General features: G+C 40.3%; 1 protein-coding gene across 2 annotated transcripts in view; it reads right to left on the bottom strand.

Annotated features, from left to right (window-relative positions):
* Positions 1–22,534, bottom strand: part of LOC124378872 (mediator of RNA polymerase II transcription subunit 13-like) — a 98,152-nt gene that overhangs the window by 75,430 nt on the left and 188 nt on the right. For both annotated transcript variants that reach the window (XM_046838680.1, XM_046838681.1), the window contains exons 1-2: positions 21,542–22,534; positions 5,909–6,146 (exon numbers count right to left, since the gene is read on the bottom strand). The exon at positions 21,542–22,534 is cut by the window's right edge and continues 188 nt beyond it. In XM_046838680.1, the coding sequence (XP_046694636.1) occupies positions 5,909–6,146; positions 21,542–21,613 (310 nt within the window). In that variant the 5' untranslated portion in view covers positions 21,614–22,534. The remainder of the gene's footprint in view (positions 1–5,908; positions 6,147–21,541) is intronic.

The raw sequence follows: 22,534 nt of genomic DNA, 5'->3' as shown, positions 1-22,534 counted from the left end.
GGAAGTGTGAACGCCGACAAACGTCTCGCTGGTTTTTTTACTCTAGACTTATAAAACCGCGCACGCTGCTTCAATATTGCTTCACCGTTCGCACTGCGGAGCAGCAAGTGAGTCACAAAACTCCACTTAACACACACTTGGGGGCACGTCGCAGCTTCCTGGTGCGTCACCGACAACCTTGAGCACTTCTGATTGCAGAAACATGTCGCGCGCACTTGTCATATGATTGCATGAGTCGAATAATATTTGTGGCTTAAAGTAAACACTATCAGCCCTCTGTTTTGTCAGTGCAATGATGTAAACTCAGCCACAATGATCTATTTATTGTGGTGAAGTGGTGCAGAGATGAATCGAGCTAAAATTAATATTCGCTAACGTGCTGCTTGAATAGAAAAACGCCTATTGTGCAAACAGTAATTTATGCAACCGTGCAGATACATTTCTAGCGGTTAATGTTCACACACACACACAAAAAAAAAAAGAAAAATGGTCACAACAGATTTCCTGGGATTTTCACCCTCTCAGGAATGTCTAGAGTTTACACAGAATGGTGCAAAAAAAACAAAAAACCTCCAGTTCTGCGTGTGGAAATGCCTTTTCGAAAAGAGACGCTATGGCTTGGCTGTATCAAGCTCACACGGAAATTAGTCGAATAGTTACTCTTTACATCCATGGTGGACAGAAAAGCATCTCAGAACACATTAAAACCTTGAGGCAGATGGACTACAACTGCAGAAAACCACCCTAATCTTCCATAAGGCAGTCATATCAAATAGGGGATTTACCTCAGGCTTATGTAGAATGAGAGCATGAAGTGCCATCAGAGATCATCAACCAATCAGATTGAAGATCTGAACAGAAAATAATGCTTTTTTAAATAATTAAACATGAATCACAACATTCTTGCTAAAATGGTGACTTACTATGTAGTAATCTCTTCAACCATTTCAAGCTCGATTATTCGATTATTCATCAAAAAGTGCATTTCACTATTTCACAATTTAACATATTTCGTATGTTCTATGAATTATTTAGCAAATACACTAGAAATTTTTGCAAAACCAGTGTTATAAAAGTAAGAATTGCCAGGCTGGACTCACCATCAGGAGCCATTATAATGTATCAAGAAAATGTTATATTGGTTTAATGTAATTAGTATAAAAAAAAAAAACAATTAATTCTTGTTCGTTCACGTGAAGATGTAAACAAGCCGTTATTCCGACCCCTCTGAAAAAGAGGATTTGAAACACTTACACACCGATACTAAAAAGGCAAACCCTTATTATTTTTATTAACACACACAGCCATGACATCATCATCGACGGCACAATGCGGGAGGAAAACAAATGCGAATTATCAATGTGGCTAATTCGTTCCATGGCCTGAACTCAGCAACCCGTATAATACGGTGTGTCTTATCTCCGAGTTTTTGACTGCAGACTATCACTCACTCTCTCTTACACACACACACACACACACACACACACACACACACACACACACACACACACAGTTCTGCCTGCCAAGCCTGGACTCCCCTCCTTAAGCCTCTCAATAGCTGGATAAGCGCTAGTCTGTAAAGGGTCAACTCAGGGTGCAAACCCCCCATTAGGTGATGCTCAGGACTCCATTCATGATCCTGTCCTTCCCCTGACCCCTTCAGCAAAGGTCACTTGAAAGAGGAGGAGTGTGGGAAAACAAAGGTATTTCCTGACATTCAAGGGATAGGTTTTCTCTTGACCAGTGCAGCTAGAATTGTGCAGTGTTTGACTACAACTCGGGTGTTTCAGACTTCCAAAACATCTTAATATTTCTAGTTAGTTCAGTTAAATATAGAATAGAATATGCCAAAATGACTGCTGACACCAGAAAGTACCACTTTTCTTTTAAATAAGATTTGTGAAAAAAATACAAAGAAAGACAGGGAGTGAAAGAAAGAGACAGATATACATATACACATATACAAGAGGCAGTGACTTTAAGTAACCTTGTAGCGAAAGCACTAAGTGTATCTGAAGCTACAGTCCAAGTTAAACCGTGATGTTTTTATGTCCCATTTCAAAAATAAGAACATAAGATTAGCATTAAAAAATGTCTCATTTTCGACAGCTAGCAGTTTATAGGCCATCATTTTTACCACACTTCATAAATACACAATATACTTTTTTTTCTAATTGACATTATGGTAATGAAATAAATTATACATACATGTAAGGTTCGGCCTTAGCTACTTGCCTGTTGAAGCTGTTAGCAAGGTTCTAGTTAGCCGCTTAGCTAGCTCGCAAACTCTCGCAACTAAAACCAAGTAGCAAAAGTACAAGCAAAAGTAACAGAACCATACCAACAAAAGCATTTCAGTTAGGGCGTTTGTAGAAAATGTCATCTCTGCACACTGATAAAAATGAATACTTCCTCAATTAAATCAGATATTAAGAAATTAAATACTTCCTCTGTAGACTTCACTTCCGAAGCAGATGTGATTGGTGATTGGTGCATGATGTAAATGCCAGGTATATCTCATTACACCTTCAAAATTTCTCATACTATTTTTCTGAAAACAATTCACATCGAAATAAAATTCCGCTAAACGAAAACCTAATGTGACACACAATGTGGTACAAATTTGTAAAAGTTATGAAGAAAGTCAAGGAGTAGAAGCCTTTTTACAACGTTTATATAAAAGCCAAACATATTTTCTAGGTCATTTTCATGAGATCAAAGTTCAACAAAAAGACTGAGGACGGAAATTAGGAAAAGTTGGCATTCGAGGTGCACCCTTGGATTGTTACTCTTACATTGCATTATGAATCTAATACCCACATCTCGGCAAATATTTTGACAAGCAAGACATGCCTGGCATGCCACCAGCCCAGGCTAACAAGCAATATCACACACAATAACTGAAAGGCGTGATTTAAGGCTTCACATAATCCTTAATGCTAATGGGATTATTACAGAGCGACATTATCTGCCTTTTATTCTGCCACTGTCAACAATCAATAAATCTGGCACAGCGAGTCAAAAAAAAGGGGTGTAGTGTAGAGATTATTGGACTTAACCTTGTTCTGTCATTTACTCGATGCAGTGTGTTGTGCAAAACTGTGTGTGAATGTCTATAAGCTGTGATGAACACAAATATATCCAACCAATTTTCGCTCTGTGAATGAAATGTAGCCTGCTTTTAACCAGAGCTAAGGACTTGTACTTGAGTTTCACTTGAGATGCTCACTGAATGACTTGCGACTTGACTCGACTTGACTGACGGAATAAGCTCCAGAATTCTGAAACACTTGCAGCAGGTGCCAGGTGGAAGGAGCCAGCCCTCAGTCCTGCTGTCTGCCAAGGACTCAGACACTGGGTTCTCTCACTGCCATAGCTCTGTCTTGAAAAAGAGAAGACAAGAACTCTCCTCTTCCATCTTGCCTGGCCGAAGCATAAAGCAGTCTAGGCGGGGTATGTTTTTCCACCGTAGAGAAGCCACCCACCTCACTGCACAATGCCCAACATGCCCACGAATGTAAGAGGCTCTGCTAAGGGGAAAGTGCATGGTAGACGTGCTTCATGCAAATGTGATGAGTCACAAACTATCTTCTCCTTTACCACCTTTTCATACTTAAGGTGGAATTACCTAATTTGTTTGTTTTTCAAGCACCCATCTGCACAGGAGCCATGGGGAAATCAAGAGCTTGATTCAGAGTTACAAACCCATACATCAACTGTACTGTACTTCAAGGCTTGAATAGCCAGAACAGTAGGGGTAAGTGCTCTCGCCCCTTGCACCTCATTATTGAGTCAGCAAACAGTGTTCTAAGCCAGGCTGACATCACATGACTGGAAACAGGAAATCTTATTTAATCTGTATTGTATTGTCTGTATTGTCTCAGATCATCTGTTTTGTCTTGTATAGTCTAAGCTAAATATATAGTGTTGTTTATGTCTGTACTTTTGAAAGTCACCAACAGCTGGAACCAAATTCCTTGTGTGTGTCAACACACTTGGCCAATAAACCTGATTCTGATTTCGATTCTGATTGTGATACAGCTTCACCCAAGTCCCCAGTTTCTCCACGACTCCTTTAACTACAAAAGTACAAACCTAAATTTCCCTGGTCGTCAATACAAAACTTCTGTATGAAAAACTCCTTAATTAACCTTGACACAAATATTGATATTGACATTATTACCCCTGATATACACAATATCAGTTAAAAAGGACATGGACACCTGACCATCACACCCATATATCAGCCTTCCCCAATCTGTTGCCACAAAGTTGGAAGCACACAATTGTGAAAGATGTCATTGTATGCTGTAGAATTCAATTTCCTTTTACTAGAGAAGACTTACTTTCTGTCCCTGTTCCAGTATGACACTGAAGACATTGTTTTTATTTGACAAGATTTGGGTGGAAAAATCTGAGTGATTTGGATCAGGAAATTCACACCAGGTATTCTCACCCAATCTCTTACTAATGGAAAGTATTCTCAAAAGAATCAAACTTATTCTAAAAGGAAATGGACTACTAAATCTGGAATAGGGTGTTCAGCCGGCATATATGAGTATCTAGACAAGAGTACACATACTTTTTTGCTATGCAGTGTACCTCCATGTTTCTCAGAGTACCACAAAGTTTTTGGTAAAGCCCAAACATTTGCACTTCATACTGACTGCATCTACCACTAATACCCAAAATTTGGTGTGTGGCTTTTGGAAAAGTCTGGAGATTGAACAAGCAACAAGACAAAACACATTTGTAGATCATCACCCTGTTCCACAAAACATTTAAGGTTAAACTATTAAGACTGCTGACAAAGTATTACTCAAACATCATATGTCCCTTATTGCTAGTTCTTTAGAGCAATGATTACCACAACCATGACATAGCCACCTCTAGATCTGGAGGTACAGTGGACAGATGTATGGCCTTCAAGTAGGAACCTTTAAGTATGTCAAGGATGAAATAAGCTAATAGCACACCATTACCTCAAACCATTTAAGATTCTTCAGCCTATTCCTGAGGTGACTTATACACTCGCACTTCTGAGAAAGTGTTGCATTTCCCCCACATTTCAAAGCCTTGGCTCCTAGTGGTTTTGATAAAGGGGCAGCAGCAAACTACTATTAGGGAAATCCCGGACTTTTGTTGCATGCTTGGTGGGACAATGCGATGGCTGATGAACTAGGAGAAATTTTGTCCTGAGGGGGTTGGTGACTTGTATAACATGCAACGTGGTCGAACAGACATTTTTAACAAATATACAGTCTGAGGAGAATCTTTGCATTGGAAAAGGGAGTGTCTCGTATTTTTTTTATTGCTGATATTTTAGTGCCTTTTTCTTCCACCCTTCCCCCCACTACAGGTTATAGACATGGTTAATAAAGAGCTATGAGATAATGCAAATGGATCTATAAATAGTGTAGATTCAGCTGAACCCACACTCGATGAAACACTCAAAGAGTCGCACACCATGCAAAATCAAAGTCGCCTGCATACTGACATTCTCTCTCTCTTTCTCTTGCTCGCTTTCTCTCTCTCTCTAGCATCTGTGTGTCTCCCTAAGGTCCCGCAAATCCTGGGGAAGAGCATCTGGAAAATGATACGGCTCTACTTTTATCTCAAGAGTCCATTTCGAAGGTTACAAGGGCTCGTCGTAAAAGCTCCATGCATTATTAGCATCGTCGTAGCCATAATATGGGTAATAATAGAAATTAGGCCACTCCTGCAACATCCGTTTAGGGAACTCTAATGAGACGAGGAGGAAAGCGGTACGCATCAGCAGTTCATGTGTTCTTGAAAACCCGTCTTTAACACAAACATCGAAGCGCTGCGAAAAATATCGAACACCAAACCCGCTACGCACAAACACACACTCGTACACAGAATCTAGGGTACTATTCCGCAGGCTCACCTTCAAGCTCATGGTGTATGATGTCACTCAAGTTGGGTTCATCGCCCCACCAGAAGATCCAGAGCTCCTTGGCGTCAGGTTTGAGTTTGCGTCGCCAAACACACAGCAGGTTGGCTTGCACGCAGCGTGTAAAGCTGCACAGCACCGGGTCATCCTGCGCTGGGGCCGAGATCACGGGTCCGTATTCGCCGCCACCACGAAAATTGTAGCAGCGCCATTTGATGCCCGTCAACTCCGCCTACCAGAGACCAACAGAAAGAAGCTTAAAATTGGAAGGACAAGAGCTGAAACAGAATGTATGCAGTAATGTACTACAGAATGTTAACATTTATATAGGCTTCTTCATTATATACATTTTTTCACCACTACAATTCCAAATTATGTTTATTCTTTGACATATACACCAATAGATTTTTGCACTGCCTTCTAATAAATTGTATTGCATTTTGTTTAACGTTGGTTTGAAAACTGTGCTTTAAAAAATATAAGTTAAACAGAAATATAGTGGTGTAGTGAGTTGACGAAACCAAATCTGAAACATTAAAGTATATTATAATAAAATATTTTAATATTTTCCCACTTTTTCACCTCACGCAATTGCTAATGTTTACCTTGTGTAAAACTGTACGCTCAATATTATTAAAAAAAATCGTTCTATTTCAAGAAATGAATAAATCGTGTGGGTCGACTCTAACATAAGCCATGTCACCTAGCTTGCAATTAGCGAATGCTAGTCGCATTTGAAAGTCAGACACTTCCTTCTTAATACTCAGGTAGTACTTAGATGACTACTTTTACTTTTTATAGGAGACATTATTTGGTTTTAATGCCAATACTTTTACTTTAATTTGGGTCTTTTGGCTTCTTGTGTTAAGGCTCATGTGAAGTGCTATTAAACAACCTTCTCTATTACCCGAAATGAGCAGTGGCGGATAAGAGATACAATGAAAAGGTCCTTGGCAAAGATTCTCCAGATAATTCACAAGTATCTATTAATGGTGTGTTTATGACCATCGTTTTCCCGGGTAGTCATTTCCTGAAAATTACTGTTGCTGTATAAACGCTATAACAATTTGCATATGGGGTCGAAACACAAGTTTCTCTTAGCGTTACTGGAAGGAGCAGAGAGCATAAAGAGGCAGCAGAAAAAGGAAAACCTTCGCTCGAAAGACATGAAATCTAGAAGGGATGATTTTAAAGAGTGAGCTATAAAAAAAAACATGAGATGAGAAGAAGACTGAGACAGAAAAAAACAGGTAGGAGAGAGTGAGCGAAATCCTGTCAGAGTGAATCACTCGCTGTTTGACGTCTCCTTCGTGTGGCTTGATGGAAAGCCGTACGGTACTCCCTTGCCGCAGCCGGGCTCTGTCAAACACAGGCTGACGCTCGGCCTATTGATGAGCAGTCAAAAGAGCAGCGTGCCAACATTGTTTAAACAGAGATATCGCTGTGTTGTGTGGAAAACAGAAACGAGGCCAAAAGTGGAACGTCCTGGTTCAAAGCAGGACGCAAATTTTGGGTTTTCTAACAAGAGGACAGAAGGGAAAGGATAGCTGAATACTCAAAAAAATACTGTTATTTAAACTAAAGCAAATATATATATATATTAAAAAAAAATGCTTGCAATAATAATGAATTGCTTATCCTTCTGATCTGTCTTTCACTAAGTGTGTTCGTATGTGTATATGTAATAGCTTTTATGCCTGTAATGAGATCCTGTGCTATAAAGCACAACCCTAATGGCTTCATAACAGTACGTAATGCTGTGTTACTCTTACTGGCAGGTAGTAAAGAAAATGTCTGGGCGTCCTATTCAATATCATTGCCAGCCATCACCAAAAATAACTCTAATAAAAGCAACAGAATTATTACCTCAGTAAGACCTAGCAAACTCGAGTAACGCGCTAGTCATTACACAGGATTTCAAACCAAGCAGTCAGAATTCTTAAAACCATTCAGTGTAAATTAACAGAGATGTTGCTTCTGAGGTAAATCATACTGAAGGTTGACTTTCGTCTATGAATACATTTTAGCAATATGCTCAGCATTCTCGACTCGCTAGTTAGGTGACACGGCTAGTAGTAGAAGTTTTCTTCACAGAATATGGATGTTTCTGATTCCGCTGAATTCCAAATACATGTATGCGTTTTAAGTTTAGAGTTTCTTTCACAGAAATAGAAAAATGGTTTACTCTCTGATTTACCATATATATATATATATCTATATATGCTCATTACCTGTGGTATAAATGATTCTATAGTATTGTCAATAGAGCGCTATTTAGGATTTGGCTACACAGACAGAAAAAAAAAATGACAGAATGTAGCAAGGGCTTAATTTTTTCCTTGCAACAAAGATACTAGTATGAGAAAAACGTTCTTTCGATTATGAGTAAAAAATTTTCACACGCGTGCTTCAATATAACAAAAATGTAGCACCATGCTACTCAGACTAAAGCACTGAAGGCTCAAAGGAAAAAAAGTTAGAGGTAATGCTGCCCTTCTTGGCACCGCCGTCCAGATATCACGTCACACTGGTCTTTGAAAGCGTTTAAACTACACGTGCACTGCTCCTGGATTGCAACCTGGCCACACGTGTTATACCCGGTGCCATGAAATCTGTGTTCATACACGCGTGCTTGTGTATGCATCTATACTAGGAACATGTTGTCTCTGTTCTTATGAAAGCGAGAGCATCCATCCATATCAGGATCTGCCAACATGTAAGCGAGAACTCTAGGCCTGAGCCATAACATCATGCAGCTGCTTAGTTTCAGTGTGTGTGTGTGTGTGTGTGTGTGTGTGTGTGTGTGTGAGAGGGTGTGTGTGCGAGACAGAAAGAAAACCGGAGAAAGAAAGAAAGAAAGAAAGAAAGAAAGAAAGAAAGAAAGAAAGAAAGAAAGAAAGAAAGAAAGAAAGAAAGAAAGAAAGACTGTCAATTATATAAACACAAACACATACACTCGCTACGTCCTATCATGTATAGCAGAGATATAAACACGGCCGTGTCAGTACCCAGGAACAGCCCAGAAGTTTAAAATGAGGCCAGACGGGAATGTCACAGAACGTATAACGTAGCACAGACTATAAAATCACCTAAAGCTAATTCAGGTCTGTCTGAATGCTCAATTTTGATTGGCTGGAAGGTGTATGTTCAAATGGTATCATTGTGTGGTCTAAAGTGGTCATTTATATTTAGTGACATTGGACTACTGATCGGAAGGTTGCGAGTTCAAATCTAAGCGTCACCGAGCTGCCACTGTTGGTACATTGAGCAAGACCCCTCAACTGCTCTGCTCTATAGTTCAGATCACTGCCTTATAAACAAGCATAAGCATGCATAATAGCACACAATTATAGTTGCATACAGATTAAAGCAGCTACTGTAAATATTTCCTAATGAGCTTACTGAGCTAAATGTTTTTTTTGTGTGTTTAACTTAAATTGTGAATATGGCGATTTGTGTATGTGAGTCGTGGAGCAAGGCTGCTTCGATAAAAAGGAGTATATATCAATATATCAGTATATCAATAAAAATAAAAAATATATTAAAAACGGTAAAAGGCGATAACACCAACAGCTTCATTATTAGTAACACTCTGTCGGCATCACACATTATGTACCTCCACACCATGCTTCAAAAAGGCTAAAACTGTGATGTTTTAAAATGGAAAATGCAAATAAAACCTTCCCAGTACATTACTTCTATTTATAATAAAAGTAAACAAAATATTTCTAAAACGATAAAACTCTGTTGCTGCTGGAAATACACTCTGATACATACAAGGGCTAATTGTTTCAACTGCTTTCCAAAAAGAGTAGAATATTGATCATTGGGAAATAATAGAAATATAACATGTAAGTAAATGATTGTACAACATTCATGTCGAAGCTTCTTTAGAAAGAAATCACTGTCTTAGATCGAGAAATAATGCACCAGGTCTCTCATTTCTCTTCAAACTTTGCAGCTGGTGATTCTCTAAAATTAAGACTGGTTCCACGTTGTCGGTGTTGCGCACTAAAAAACTATCTTTATATCAAGTTAGTGCTGTGAACAGACTTCAGGTAATGACATGCTACAGGCTGTTTCAACATTATCTTTCATACATTTCCAAGGTCAATATAAAACAATGAAACTGTAGGCCATGTAAAGCTGGCAGAGCCTGAATTGGCATAGCAGTCGGTAGCCCTAGAGGCCTTTGTAACAAAACTGCAGAGCCTTAAATGCCATGCTGAATTATTACAGTTTTACAGCCCTATAGGTCCCACTTTGCTAGATGTGCACAAACATCTAAGGAGGCTCTGTGTTACTAAAGGTGCAGTCTTAAATATCCCTTTCTACAGCAGCCTGGAGCCATAGAGGCCTTTATACCAGAGCTGCACAGCCCTAAAGGCCACTCTGTATTAAAGGTATCTAGTCATATAGGGCTTGTCTCATTAGGTGTAAACATTCCTGAAAATCCCTCTTTAATACAAGTGTTAAGCCTTTTATGTCACAGAGCCTAAAATGCCACTCGTAAGGGTTTAATAATAATTTAACAGCCCTATAGGTCTGTCTATGCTACATGTGCACAACCCTAAGGGTCCTACTATAGTTGTTTAACCTTAAAGATACCAGTAGCTATAGAGGCCTTCATAATGGAGCCCTAAAGGACACTGTATTAAAGCTCAACAGTCCTAAGAGCCCCTTCCTGTTAAGTGTGCACATCCGTGAAAGTCTCTCTTTACTACAAGTGTACAACCCTCTCAGTAACTACCAGAGCCATAGAAGCCATTGTAATAGAGCCACAGCCTCTGTAGTAAAGTTATATAGCCTTTTGGGCCTCTCTTTACTACAGCTACACAGTCCTAAATGTCCCTCTTCATGGATGTAACGGTCCTGAAGGAACCTCTGTACACAAGCGACAAGTACCATAGTTCTTTAGGTCCCATAACAGCCAACATCCCTAAAGGCCACCATGTTTGTAGATCTGTATAGCCCCAAAGGCACCTTTTCACTAAACAGCTCCACAGTTTGTTTTTATTTATTAGCAATACAAACATTTTGTGTCTATTTTTATCCACAAGGAAGTCCATGTTCCCACCAGCCAGCTGCCCTGAAAACGACATTGTAGAGCATCAGAATTCTAAAGACCACTTGGCTGCACAGCCCTAAACACCTTTTCCGATCTAGCAGCACAATCCGAAAGGCCACACTTATCAGCAATACAGCCCTAAAGGTCCCATTCCAAAGCAGCAAGCAGTTCTAAAGGCCACTCTCTGCTACAAGAGCACACACCTAAAGACCACTCGCTAATGGAGCACTCTTCAACAACAGCTGCAGTGTCCCAAAGGGGCACACTATAATATGGCTTAAAGCCTCTCCCTTAGCAGTACATCTCTAAAGAGCCCTCTAGGCAATGCCTTGATATGCCATATTGGAAAAAATTGCAATGTCTGCCATATTGTAATAAATAATAATTTGATTGTATGCCAATAGGAATGCAGATTTGCAATAAATACTTGCAGGTAGTAAATATAAATATACACATATTGGTGCAATCTTCTGAGGGGGGGACACGTGTACAGCTGGACGATAATGACCCTAAACCGAGAAACAAACATCAGCAGCTTCGACATCTGAATGAAATAAAATCGCGAAGTGTAAATGCAAATATCCTGGCCAAAAGCCAGAGACTATACACGATCAAAGGGGCTAATCCTGCTAGGCAGCATTCATAGTAGTCATCAAATAAACAAACAGTTCGGTCAGTTGTTAAACTGAAATCCGATCAATAATAAATGCAAAGTGCACAATGTGCATACTTTTTTCATGTCTTTCTTTATTTATTTAAATGACCAGTTAATTCTGCACCGTGCTTCCAGAATAAAATGAGCAACATTTTCTGCCAATAATTGGAAAGCATTTGCACGTACATAAAAGTACCGCAAGACAAGCGCATGTTTGCCAGAGGTGGGCGTGTCACATTTAGGCAAATTTACTCTGCGACAACTGTGATTTTGATGGGAAAAGTAAACACAAAGACTTTATCAAGATTTGCAAACAACGTCCTACTGCATGCATGACTGACACCGACATCTCTCCTGAGCTATGCAAAACTGAAAGTGAAAGAAGAAAGCGTTACTCAGTATGTCCTCGACTTTGCAAAATGCGTTACACAAACACTAGCGCTTAAAAACGGTTCCTAGACGGTAACACTGTATCCTATTGTATGCAAAGGCTGAACTCGAGGAATACATGTATCAGAGCTAAGGGATTCCATTGAGTCTCTGGCATGCTTTGGCACTCTCTAACCGTGTGCTTTACTGCTCCATCGACTGAACAGTCGAGCGGCCTTTTTGTTATCGTACCAGGTAAGCAAACACAAAAGTCCCCATTCATAAAAAAAAAAAAAAAAAAAAACAACAAGCGTTCTCTCCGAAGAGCCGGGCTTCATAGGGAGCCTGTAAACTGTCACAGCAGTGAGTTTATGATTAGATACACGAAGTCTACCATGCTGCTGAGAGAAGCCGTTTATCACGCTGGGGATATACTGAATAATACAATCCTGACTGGAATTGTACAGTTCGGATTATAATGGCACTCTTGTTCGGGAATATTTCGCCTACCCTCACTGCACGTGTAATTATACACTGTGTAACTTCTATGCGGCTTCGCGTTGTTACATCACGACGCGGCGAGACGTCGCAAAGCGTATCGCCGCTAATTGCGCTTGCTCGAAGGGAGTGGTTGCATAAGTGATACACCTACAATGGATGGTGTTGGCCAATTATAGACAGGACAGAAGAAATTAAAAGGATATACCAGCAGGAATAACAGGTTCTTCAGCTGAACCGAAAATACAGGAACGAGTGTGTATTTCTCTGGCAGTACCTCCCTCTGATTACCGCTCGCAAGGTCTTGGCGGCAGACAATTGAAAACAAGTGAGGTAATCCGGACAGGAACATATCACTGGTCATAAAGTTAAGTCTCCCAGGCCGTATTTCGTAAAAAATCAAATACTGGGAAAAAGTAAAAAAAAAAAAAAACTGATCAGTGATCATTTGTGGGTCATTTATTGTTCTGATTTTATTCTCTTGGACTTAGAAGAGGGAAAAAACTTTTACTTTTTCTACTTTTTTTGCTAAATATCAACAAACATTTTACATTTTTGTGTTTATCTATTGTAGTCCATGTGTTTATTCTTTTGTTTTTTCTATCAGAATCCGTTTTCTGCATTTCAGTGAAGGAAATATTTTTCAACTGCAAACGCTGCATTCAGATTCAAATCTTCCAGCCATTTTTGAGGTAATACTTTGGTGTTTTCAAACCTCATCTCTATCCACAATATCTGGAGCCTCTGTGTAATTATAAACCACAAGAATTTCAACGCTACACTTTTCAGAAACGGACAAAAAAAAAAAAACACAAAAAACCTGTTTATGGGAAACTCCCTCATCGTGGAAGCCCTAAAGGCATTCACTGAACTTAAGTAATAAATGCCTAGGTGAAATGATTTTCATTTCATAAACTTTTATTTCACATCTTATTCCATGGACAAAACGTAACATTTTCATAATTTATACTCTTCTTTTAAAAGGAAGGGTCTATGGTATCCTCATGCCGAGCTGTTTTTGTTGAATCTGAGGTAAAAGTTGTCATGGACCTAAGCAAAAAAATTCGATCTCAAAAATCTTATTAAATATAAAATCAAATTCAAGATTAAAAATGTTTATTGATGAAAAATTGCCCACAGATAAACAAATTGAGTCTTTCTGTTTTGTCACAAAACAAGCCTAAGGCAGAAGAGGAACTTGCTAGTCTCGGCTCATCCTTAATCCAGCGAAGGAAAACGTTAACTGTCTTTTCTCAAGAAGGAGGAAGACTGACTTCCTGCTGTTTCGATGGTCTCACTATGGTGTAAAAGGTTTTTGTGAACAATTCAAGCCAGAGAAATCAAGTTAAGTCTGTCCATGGATTTGTTTTTTTCATTACACTGTGCAAAAGCTAGGTAAAACCACAGCATATGTGGAAAAGCATGAACTTAAATTTTAAATATGATAGCACGTTACCTCAGCTTACTCTGAGGTAACGGCTAGATTAGCACAAAAGCAATATTGCCTTAGCTTGTTCAGTTAGCATTGGGGCTGAAACAATTCCTTTGCGTAAGTCAAGTAAATCAAATACAAAAAAAGTATCAAGGCAACGTATTTGCTTCGTTTAGTCCATTTAACTACACACAGAGCACTGTTTCCCCACGGACCATTATTACTGACACACCACCTGCTAAACTCTGGACTGCTCTGGGATCTCATTTATAAATGTGGAGTGGAATTGGAGACATAGATACATAAGGCACAACCTTGAAAGTGGCGTAAGTACATTTACATCCTTGTTTTGTGCGTACGCCACTTTCCAGGATGTGCGCGCTAGCTACGTCGACAATTTCCCTTCTCGACTTCAGTGTTTCCACATTGTGCGTACACAGGGCTCAGAGTTTACTTACAGGTACTTTCTTCCGTCGAGTTTTTCTTTTTATTATGAATTACAACCTTTGCGTGTAAAAACGAGGCTGAAAACGTGCGTACGCCATGTTTATAAATGAGACCACAGGACAGGTAACACAGAAGACGCTGCAGAATGAAAAATGGAGGGACTGAGGGAAAACAGCGAGGGCTGAGGAGAAAATTCAGGCCAAAGAACACAACAGAAAGTTTCCATAGTTTGGGATCATTTCATACTAATACATAAAGAAAACGCCATACGGTGCGTTTACCTTTTTAAAAATTTTTTTTTTTTTTTTATTTATATTTATGTTCATTTTGATGTAATATGGTTTTCGCAGATTGCAATTTCAGCAATAAAAATTCAACATTTTCTAAAAAGGAAACAAATGACTTGTTCATTTTAAGAGAACCGTCTTATTTTCTCTTGTATATTTAGTATTGCTCTTTAATAAAGAAAAAGTACTAGTTCGCACCACACCATTTGACAACTTTCTTTTTTTCTGGGGGGAAAAAAAATCCAAAAATGCAAAATTAATGGACTATTGAAGGACTACAACGACAAATGAGAAATTAATAGACTATTGGAGCAACATGAATTTTTGTCGGAAATTATCTCCTAAGGGTATTTAATAATTTTTTTAATTAAAAAAACTAAGATCTTTTAATTGCCTTGTTATGAGGATCGCTTTTACAATTGTCTAGTTTACCAGAACAGAATTTCCTCTAAGATTTACGCAATCTGGAATTCAAAAAGGCAAGTCAACTGCACTTGACTGCAACATTAAGTGTCCCCCTACAATCAAACCCCTGTCCATCTCCCCCGGTGTATAATAACGTAGCATCTATTTAAGATTTTTGTATATCTCTGTGTACAGACGCACTAATAACCGTCACGCCCATATATTTGGGGCACAAAGAAAAGGCTGTGAGTCAGGTGTGCAACCCAGCGTCGCTCAGCCTCTCACCTCTACAGGGCATTCTGTGATGGGAATATGGGGCTGCAAGGTGTAGCAGGGATGTGGCCCTACAAGGTAAGAGTAAGCGACCTAATTAGAGCAGTTTGGTCTCCCTCGGGCAGAGCGATGGATGGATGTGCCAGTCAAGAGATTCACCTTTCGCATAAGGAGGGGGCTGGTGGTGGATGCGAGCCAAAGTGTGACAAACAAAGCTGCCTGGAACCCTAACATTTGCACAAAGATACAAGTCAAGGTCCATAAAGGCGGCTTCCTCGAAGGACTGGCTACCCTAAAACACTATCCCTGTTTAGCCTGAATTATTAACCAGGCAAATAAATAAAGCAGGGCCTCCTTTACCAGATTCTCTCCTGTGTAACTTAATTAACTCTGACAGGCATGGAAAGGAAGAAGAGAGAACAAGAGAACAAGAGAGGAAGGGTGGAGGGGGAAAAGAGAGGGAAGTAAAAACAGTTGCTAGGCAACATATAACATCTGTAAGACTTCAGCAACTTATTCAATTTTCAAGATTCAGTCTCCAGGGTTACAGCAGACAGATAACATTGCAGGCTGTTTAGGGATCCTTCTTTTTTATTTACCTACGTTTTTTTGTTTTGTTTTCAATGGACTGCAAAATTACAAAGAGACGTATTTCCAGATCGTCGGGCAGTCTTCTCTCGTTTCTCTAGAGTTTGACACCTGGTGCTTTTTTGTTCAGTCGGGTTTGGGAGAAGAAAAAAAACATGAGCGTCTTATGACTATCAGACTATAAAATCTGACTGTAAATTCATACCGGTTAACAGTAATCCAACTAAAGCCCCGGTCAGAACAAGTGCTGAAGGTTTAGAGGATTTGCTAAGGTTTGATTCCAAAGGTGAGGAGGGAAAACGAGCTGGCGCGGAAGATTACAGGCTTGTCAGGCCTCGCTAGTGTAATATTCCACAACCGAACGCAGGCATATAATCGAGTAAGTGCATAACAGTAGCTACCTAAAGGGAATTCACTATTATAAACAGCAGCCTAACTGGGCCTTATTGTACGCACAGCTCCTTTAACAAGACCTGCATTCCTGGCTCTACAATACCGACATCAGTATTACTCTGCACTTTACTAATTGAGAAAAAAAAAGGGTTGGGAAAACTAATTTAAGGTAAAGGCCCTTAAAAAGTAAAAAAATAACCGCATAATTCATCCATCAACAATTGTAATACAATTAGACTACAATTTCACATTTCTTAACCATGGACATGTTGCAATTGGTTTTTTGCAGAACTACTACAGGTTCCTAGGCATTTCATGTTTAGAAAAGAAAAAGAAAAGAAAAGAAAACCTGAAATCCTTTGTCTTGAAGACATTCCAAGCCAGAGAAACTAGAGACTCCTTCCAGCGTAACGATTTTATAAACATCTTACATACCGGCTTCGCTATAATTTGTTTATTAGAATTACCAGTTTAGATACAGTGGAGCATCCACCAAACAAGTCCTGTGAGCAGCTGAATTTCTCATGCTGAAAGTGCACACACAGTACTATCAAATCAGTAAAAAGAAGATATGTTTATCGAAAAAAAAACAAAAAATTTCAAAACGAGTCAATGAGCAAGTCTTGACCTGCCACAAGACCTTCCTAAAACCCGCAGTCTGTCATTTCCCTACAGAATGGGTGTGGCCTTTGATTCGGCTGCTAAAACTGTGACCAAAAGCACCTGCAGCAGCCGAGATGCTAATGACTCTTTTATTACACTTATATACATAGTGGTACGCTGCTGATCAAGTTTGCTTATCACAGCATCAATGAGTCAGGACCCTTGGGGGGGCTTTATGAACTGTCTAATTAGGCAAGGCATACTTGATTCACAGACATCAACATAGCCAACATAATTACTGTTCTTCAAGGGGCTTTCCATGGACCAGGGCTGTCAAATTAGGAGATCCTACAAGCGTTTTATTACCTATTCAAAACTGAGCACTCAGTATTACTCGGTAACTACTTCATTCTAGACATGTGTAGGATCTATAGGAATCCCAGGAATACTGGCAACAAGGTGGGAAGATGCTGTAGGTGGGAACTCCAATCTCACACAGGAACTCACACACCCATTTACAGCATGGCCAATTTATAGTTATCCAACCCATCTACCAGCATGTCCGGTCTGGATAAAAGGAAACCAGAGAACCTGGAGAAAACCCGCATTGCCACTGGAAAAACATTCGCAACTCAACTGTACCTCAAGTTTAGACTCAAGCAAGGGATTACATCATTGGGGATGTTCCCATTTGGTTACTAAAGTAGACTACCTTTAGAGTAGTCAAGAATTGAGAAACATTTCTAAAGAAAAAAAAAAAGGAACTAGGAACTAGGAAATTCTTTAAATGCCCGTTATAATGACCTCAAAGCCTCGATTTGTGGGCCAACAGATTTACCACTATCTAATCAAACGCATATTGTATTAAACGTCTTTTTAGTCGCTCGCCTTTCAGACCCCATGGTATCATCCCCCTGTATCAGAATACACCCTAGAGATTGAGAGTGCAGACGAGGCGTCGCTTTTTACGCAATTCAGTTCGGGCGACTCCACCGGATGAAGTCACTGCAGTCGGAAACTGAAGCGATCCAATGAGACGCTCGGATTTAGAGCCATCAATACAAGTTTGAAGGGCAGCAGACTGTCAGCGATGCTGAGGACAATCGCTATCCGTTATCTGGGCTTTCGCCCTGTGTGTGTGTGTGTGTGTGTGTGTGTGTGTGTGTGTGTGTGTGTGTGTGTGTGCGCCTTTCCTCTCTGCCAATTCTTCTTCTACTACTCCCTCGTGTCGCACCACGCGCAGAAGCACCAGTCGACTAAGAATAGCACACACAGCTGGCACTGCAGGGCTTACATATTTCACACTCAAATCGACTCCTAAATATCATCCACACACAGATACACATGCGCAAACTCTATACCCGAGGACCAACGCAACGGATGCTCTTTAGTCATACTTCAACCCCTTGACTTTCAGAATCCCCCCCACCCCGTACAAGATCCATCATTTTACAAAAGAAGGATTTATTCCACTTTTTTTTTTTTTTATCCCCTAAAGCTTCCATTCCTCTTAATCATTGCGCTTTGCTCGGCAGAAGCGGCCAGGCTTGTTAATAGATCGATTTTTTTCTAGTGTACTGATCTTTAAGGGGCATACGTGCTTGCAGGGGGGATGATTTGGGGTGATGAATATTATTCCTAAGGGAATTATTATGAATAATATCACTTTGAGGTTGAGATTGTGCCTGGTGATTTGTTCACCTTTAGCCTGACCGTTCATCTTTTTCAAATTGATGAAAATACGCTGCTGGGTTTTTCATTATAGTGCCAAATCTTGGACAGTTCAGCCATTAAAAAAGTTCCATGGTGGCATTTGCTGTACCCCTGTAACCCAACACCGGGGAATACCTAGCAGTCTGAAGACACAGACAAAGCTTTTGGGTTTCCTGCACCTCAGTTGGCTGATACCAAACCACGGCAAATCTCAGTTATCTAAGGGAATTCCTTCCGTGTCCTTTTCACGCTTTTTTTTTCTTTTCTTCTCCCCCTCGCTGGCTATGTCGCAGAATTGTTTCCAGCCTACTCACAGCTCACTGTCTGACTACAGTTTGGTTAATAAGCGCCTTTTAGATGATCACATTATACCACCACTTGACAACATTTCATTACCAGCGTTTCAGTCGGAGCAGCCCTGTTAGATCAGACCACAGAAAATCATCATAAAAAAACTAAATAATCCTCACAAAAAAGGAAAAAAAAATCAAGCTCTGCACTTTTATCATGAATCGATTCATTCTGCAATAAAATTCCAAGATTTTCACCAACATGCTGCTTTTGACTCACTACATCGGAATTCTTCTCTAAGTATAGACGGTGATGCTGCAGCTCTCTCTGTCCAGCTTTCTCACCTTCTTAAACCCAAAGATCAGCTTCCCAAGCGTCAGCTTTCATGCTAACACCACCATCAAAGACCTCTGACTAGCCGATACTACCATCATATACGTTGCCTCATCGTATTTAGATTGTGAGGCCAGCATTTGCACAATCCTTCCCAAATTTTGTCATTAAGATGAAATAAACTAATGCTGGACAACATTGAGCAAGAACAGAAAAACTTTTTTTTTCCCCTAACCAAACTGCAAAACATGAATTATGACTTATATTGTGAGTTTGCTCCTTTTTTTTTTTTTCTCTCTCTAAAAAAAACACCATAGCAACCGTTCTAGCGATATGACATAAGCATGAAAAAAAAAGTAACACGGTAACTTCTACAAAGTAAAAAAAAACTAAGAACACAGCATCGTCCAACGATGAGCGCCGGCATCGTAAGACTACATTTGAAGACTATCTGCAATGTAAACAAACGGGGGGGGGGGATGGGGAAGGTGGACGTTTCGAAGCATAGAACCCGTCTTCAGAAGCCTGTAAACACATGTGTACGTTTTTTTCGGCCTCGTAATTTTTCCACCCGCACTTCATATTTCGGTGGTGACTACAACATGAGTCAGGGCAGAGCGCGAGAGAGAGAGAGAGAGAGAGAGAGAGAGAGAGAGAGAGAGACAGCTCCTTTTAAACTGGGCCCGGGCCTGAGTTCAGGAAATACATATCACACATAATACTTTCCTAAAGCGAAAACAGATTCCCCAGCTCCCACTCACTCTCTCTCTCTCTCTCTCTCTCTCTCATTTCCTCACTCGGATTTTTTCTTCCCTTCCTAAACGCAGAAGAAAATAGCTCAGGAGCTGGACAACATTCTTCAAGCTTAAACCAGGGCTCTGTTTTTTAAGACTCAGCCATCGTGTTTTCCTGTCCGCTCTCGGAATTTTCCATGTGTTCCGATTTACGTCCGTTCTCTTCCGGACAGCCGAAGGTTCCTATGAACGCCTCAGTCTGTGTATTTCCGACCACTAATTTCTGTTTTATTTTATGCATTCTGTAGCCAAGAACTGTTCATCTTAGTGCCCCCGTTTCTTCCTATTTCAACAAGTGAATGAAATATTGGGGTTGTTATTTTATATCCTTTTGGGTTCACGTGATAAAAACTCTCATTTCAGCATCCAAACGTTATCTCGGGTATCTGGAGAATCTGGCTACTTGGAGTAAGTAACGCACATAATACACACAAGGCACAATCGACAGAAGCAAAAAAAAAAAAAGCAAGAAGAAAAGGTCAGACACTGGCTAAAGCTCTCATGTTTCCTCAAACGCTGAGTATTTCAACTTCACAGGGAGTTTTAAGAAAATAAACTGGGCCATCCCATACATCTTGGGGTGAAAAAAATGTATTGCAAGACCGTAAGAGCTTCTAATCATGACCAAAACGTTTGGCGTGTAACCGCTTCTGATCACAGACTGGAAATGGTGTTTTTGTTCTTCATAAAATCGTACGTCATTTTTCCTAATGCTGACTCAATAAAGAGTAGATTTCAGAACGTCAGAACGTCTCTTAAATCCTCTTTAATCCACTGCAGCTCTGATAAAAAAAAAAAACATGACACATCGGGGTGCATCGGTGCTCTAATACAATACATGGATGGATGGATGGATGATATCGATCGTTGTGATGATGCAATTCCCAGAGCTTGATATGCATAAATAAAAAAATCGAGAGCGGACGAAATGAAGTGTGCAGAGACATGACATGACATCTTGAGACATGAGACAAGTTTCCTTAAGGAGGATGGGCAAGAGTCCTGATTTCTATGGTGTAAGGGAATTTGGCTTGTCATCCCATCATGTGTTCTTTTTCATAATATTTATGTATGTATATATATATATATATATATATATATATATATATATATATATATATATATAACTCAATGGGAGTCAAGTTTAGATTGGACAATTGGTCAGGAAGCAATAAATGAAACACACAATATAGGAGACCTATCAATCTATGAGATTCTTGTCTGATTGATCATTTTCATCATCGATTGTCTACTACCAGATGAAGAAAAAGAGAAAAACAAAAGAGAGAGAAAAAAAAGATCTGCTTCACCTTTGTACACTAGAACAAGGCTGCATCCCAATCCTATGCATGCTCCCTTTCACCTCGAGCCCTTGCACACTCATCATACTCTGTTCACTACTATGGGATTCATCTATTACTAGTGATTGTTTTAAATGAAAAAAATTAGGCAGAAACTATACAATAATCCCACCGTACCAAAGAGAAAAGGTTGGAATGGCAGTCTTCGAGGCTTGCCCCGTTCGCCACCCAATTCGCCGCTGTAGTCATAGTGGTCCGCCGATGGCTTCCTCAGAGAAGGGCATGTCGAAATCCTCGATCGATCGGTATTAGGATCGAGCCCACGGTGCCGAAAAAAAGGGTTCCGTTTTCAAACAAAACAAAAAAATAATCAAACAGGATCCCTGTTTATAAACCTGATTGCTTTCAGGAAAAGGCGTGATGAAGGTGTGTGTGTGCGCGCGCGCGCGTGTGCGTGTGCGTGTGTGTGTGTAACGGAGGATCCTGTCCTCATGCAAATCGATTCTTTGTTTCGCCGATCCGGATGTGTCCGTAAACACCGGGCCGCTTTCCACCGTGAAACCGGATCATTGTCGGCCGAGATGTGGCGTGTAGCCGTGCTTCTTTAACCCGAACCGGGAGACACGACGCGCCGTGGCCATGCCAGATTTCCTCCTCTTCTTCTCCTTCTTCTTGCTCTCCTCCTTCTCGATCTTCTTCTTCCTCCTCTTCTTTTTCCCGCTTGATTGTTTCGATCATACAAATCCTACAGTAATCTCACGCGCTGCTGTAATCCAGAACACGGCGTGTTTTGTGTGTGTGTGTGTCTCTGTGTGTGTGTTTTTTCCTTCCTTCCTTCCTTCCTTTCTCTCGTTTCTTCTCCGAGCACAAAATCCATCCGATGGTCTGATTATTGTCCGTCGCCAAGTCGCACAAGTTTCCCCATAATCCCAGTGACACGTTTTATTGAGCTGTCTCGGTTAGGAACAATAAACCGAGCGCGAGGAAGAGAGAGTGTGTGTGTGTGTGTGTGTGTGTGAGAGAGACAGAGAGAGGGAGAGAGAGAGAGTGCGTGCGCGCGCGCGCGATAGAAAGAGAGCGAGCGAGTGTGTGCGCGCGAGAGAGAGAGCGAGCGAGTGTGTGCGCGCGTGTGCGTGCGCGCGAAAGAAAGAGATACCGAGAGATCCACGG

This window comes from Silurus meridionalis, chromosome 25 (assembly GCF_014805685.1).
Source record: "Silurus meridionalis isolate SWU-2019-XX chromosome 25, ASM1480568v1, whole genome shotgun sequence".
In the NCBI taxonomy this organism is placed as follows: domain Eukaryota; kingdom Metazoa; phylum Chordata; class Actinopteri; order Siluriformes; family Siluridae; genus Silurus; species Silurus meridionalis.
This window is presented reverse-complemented; position numbering and strand designations above follow the sequence as displayed.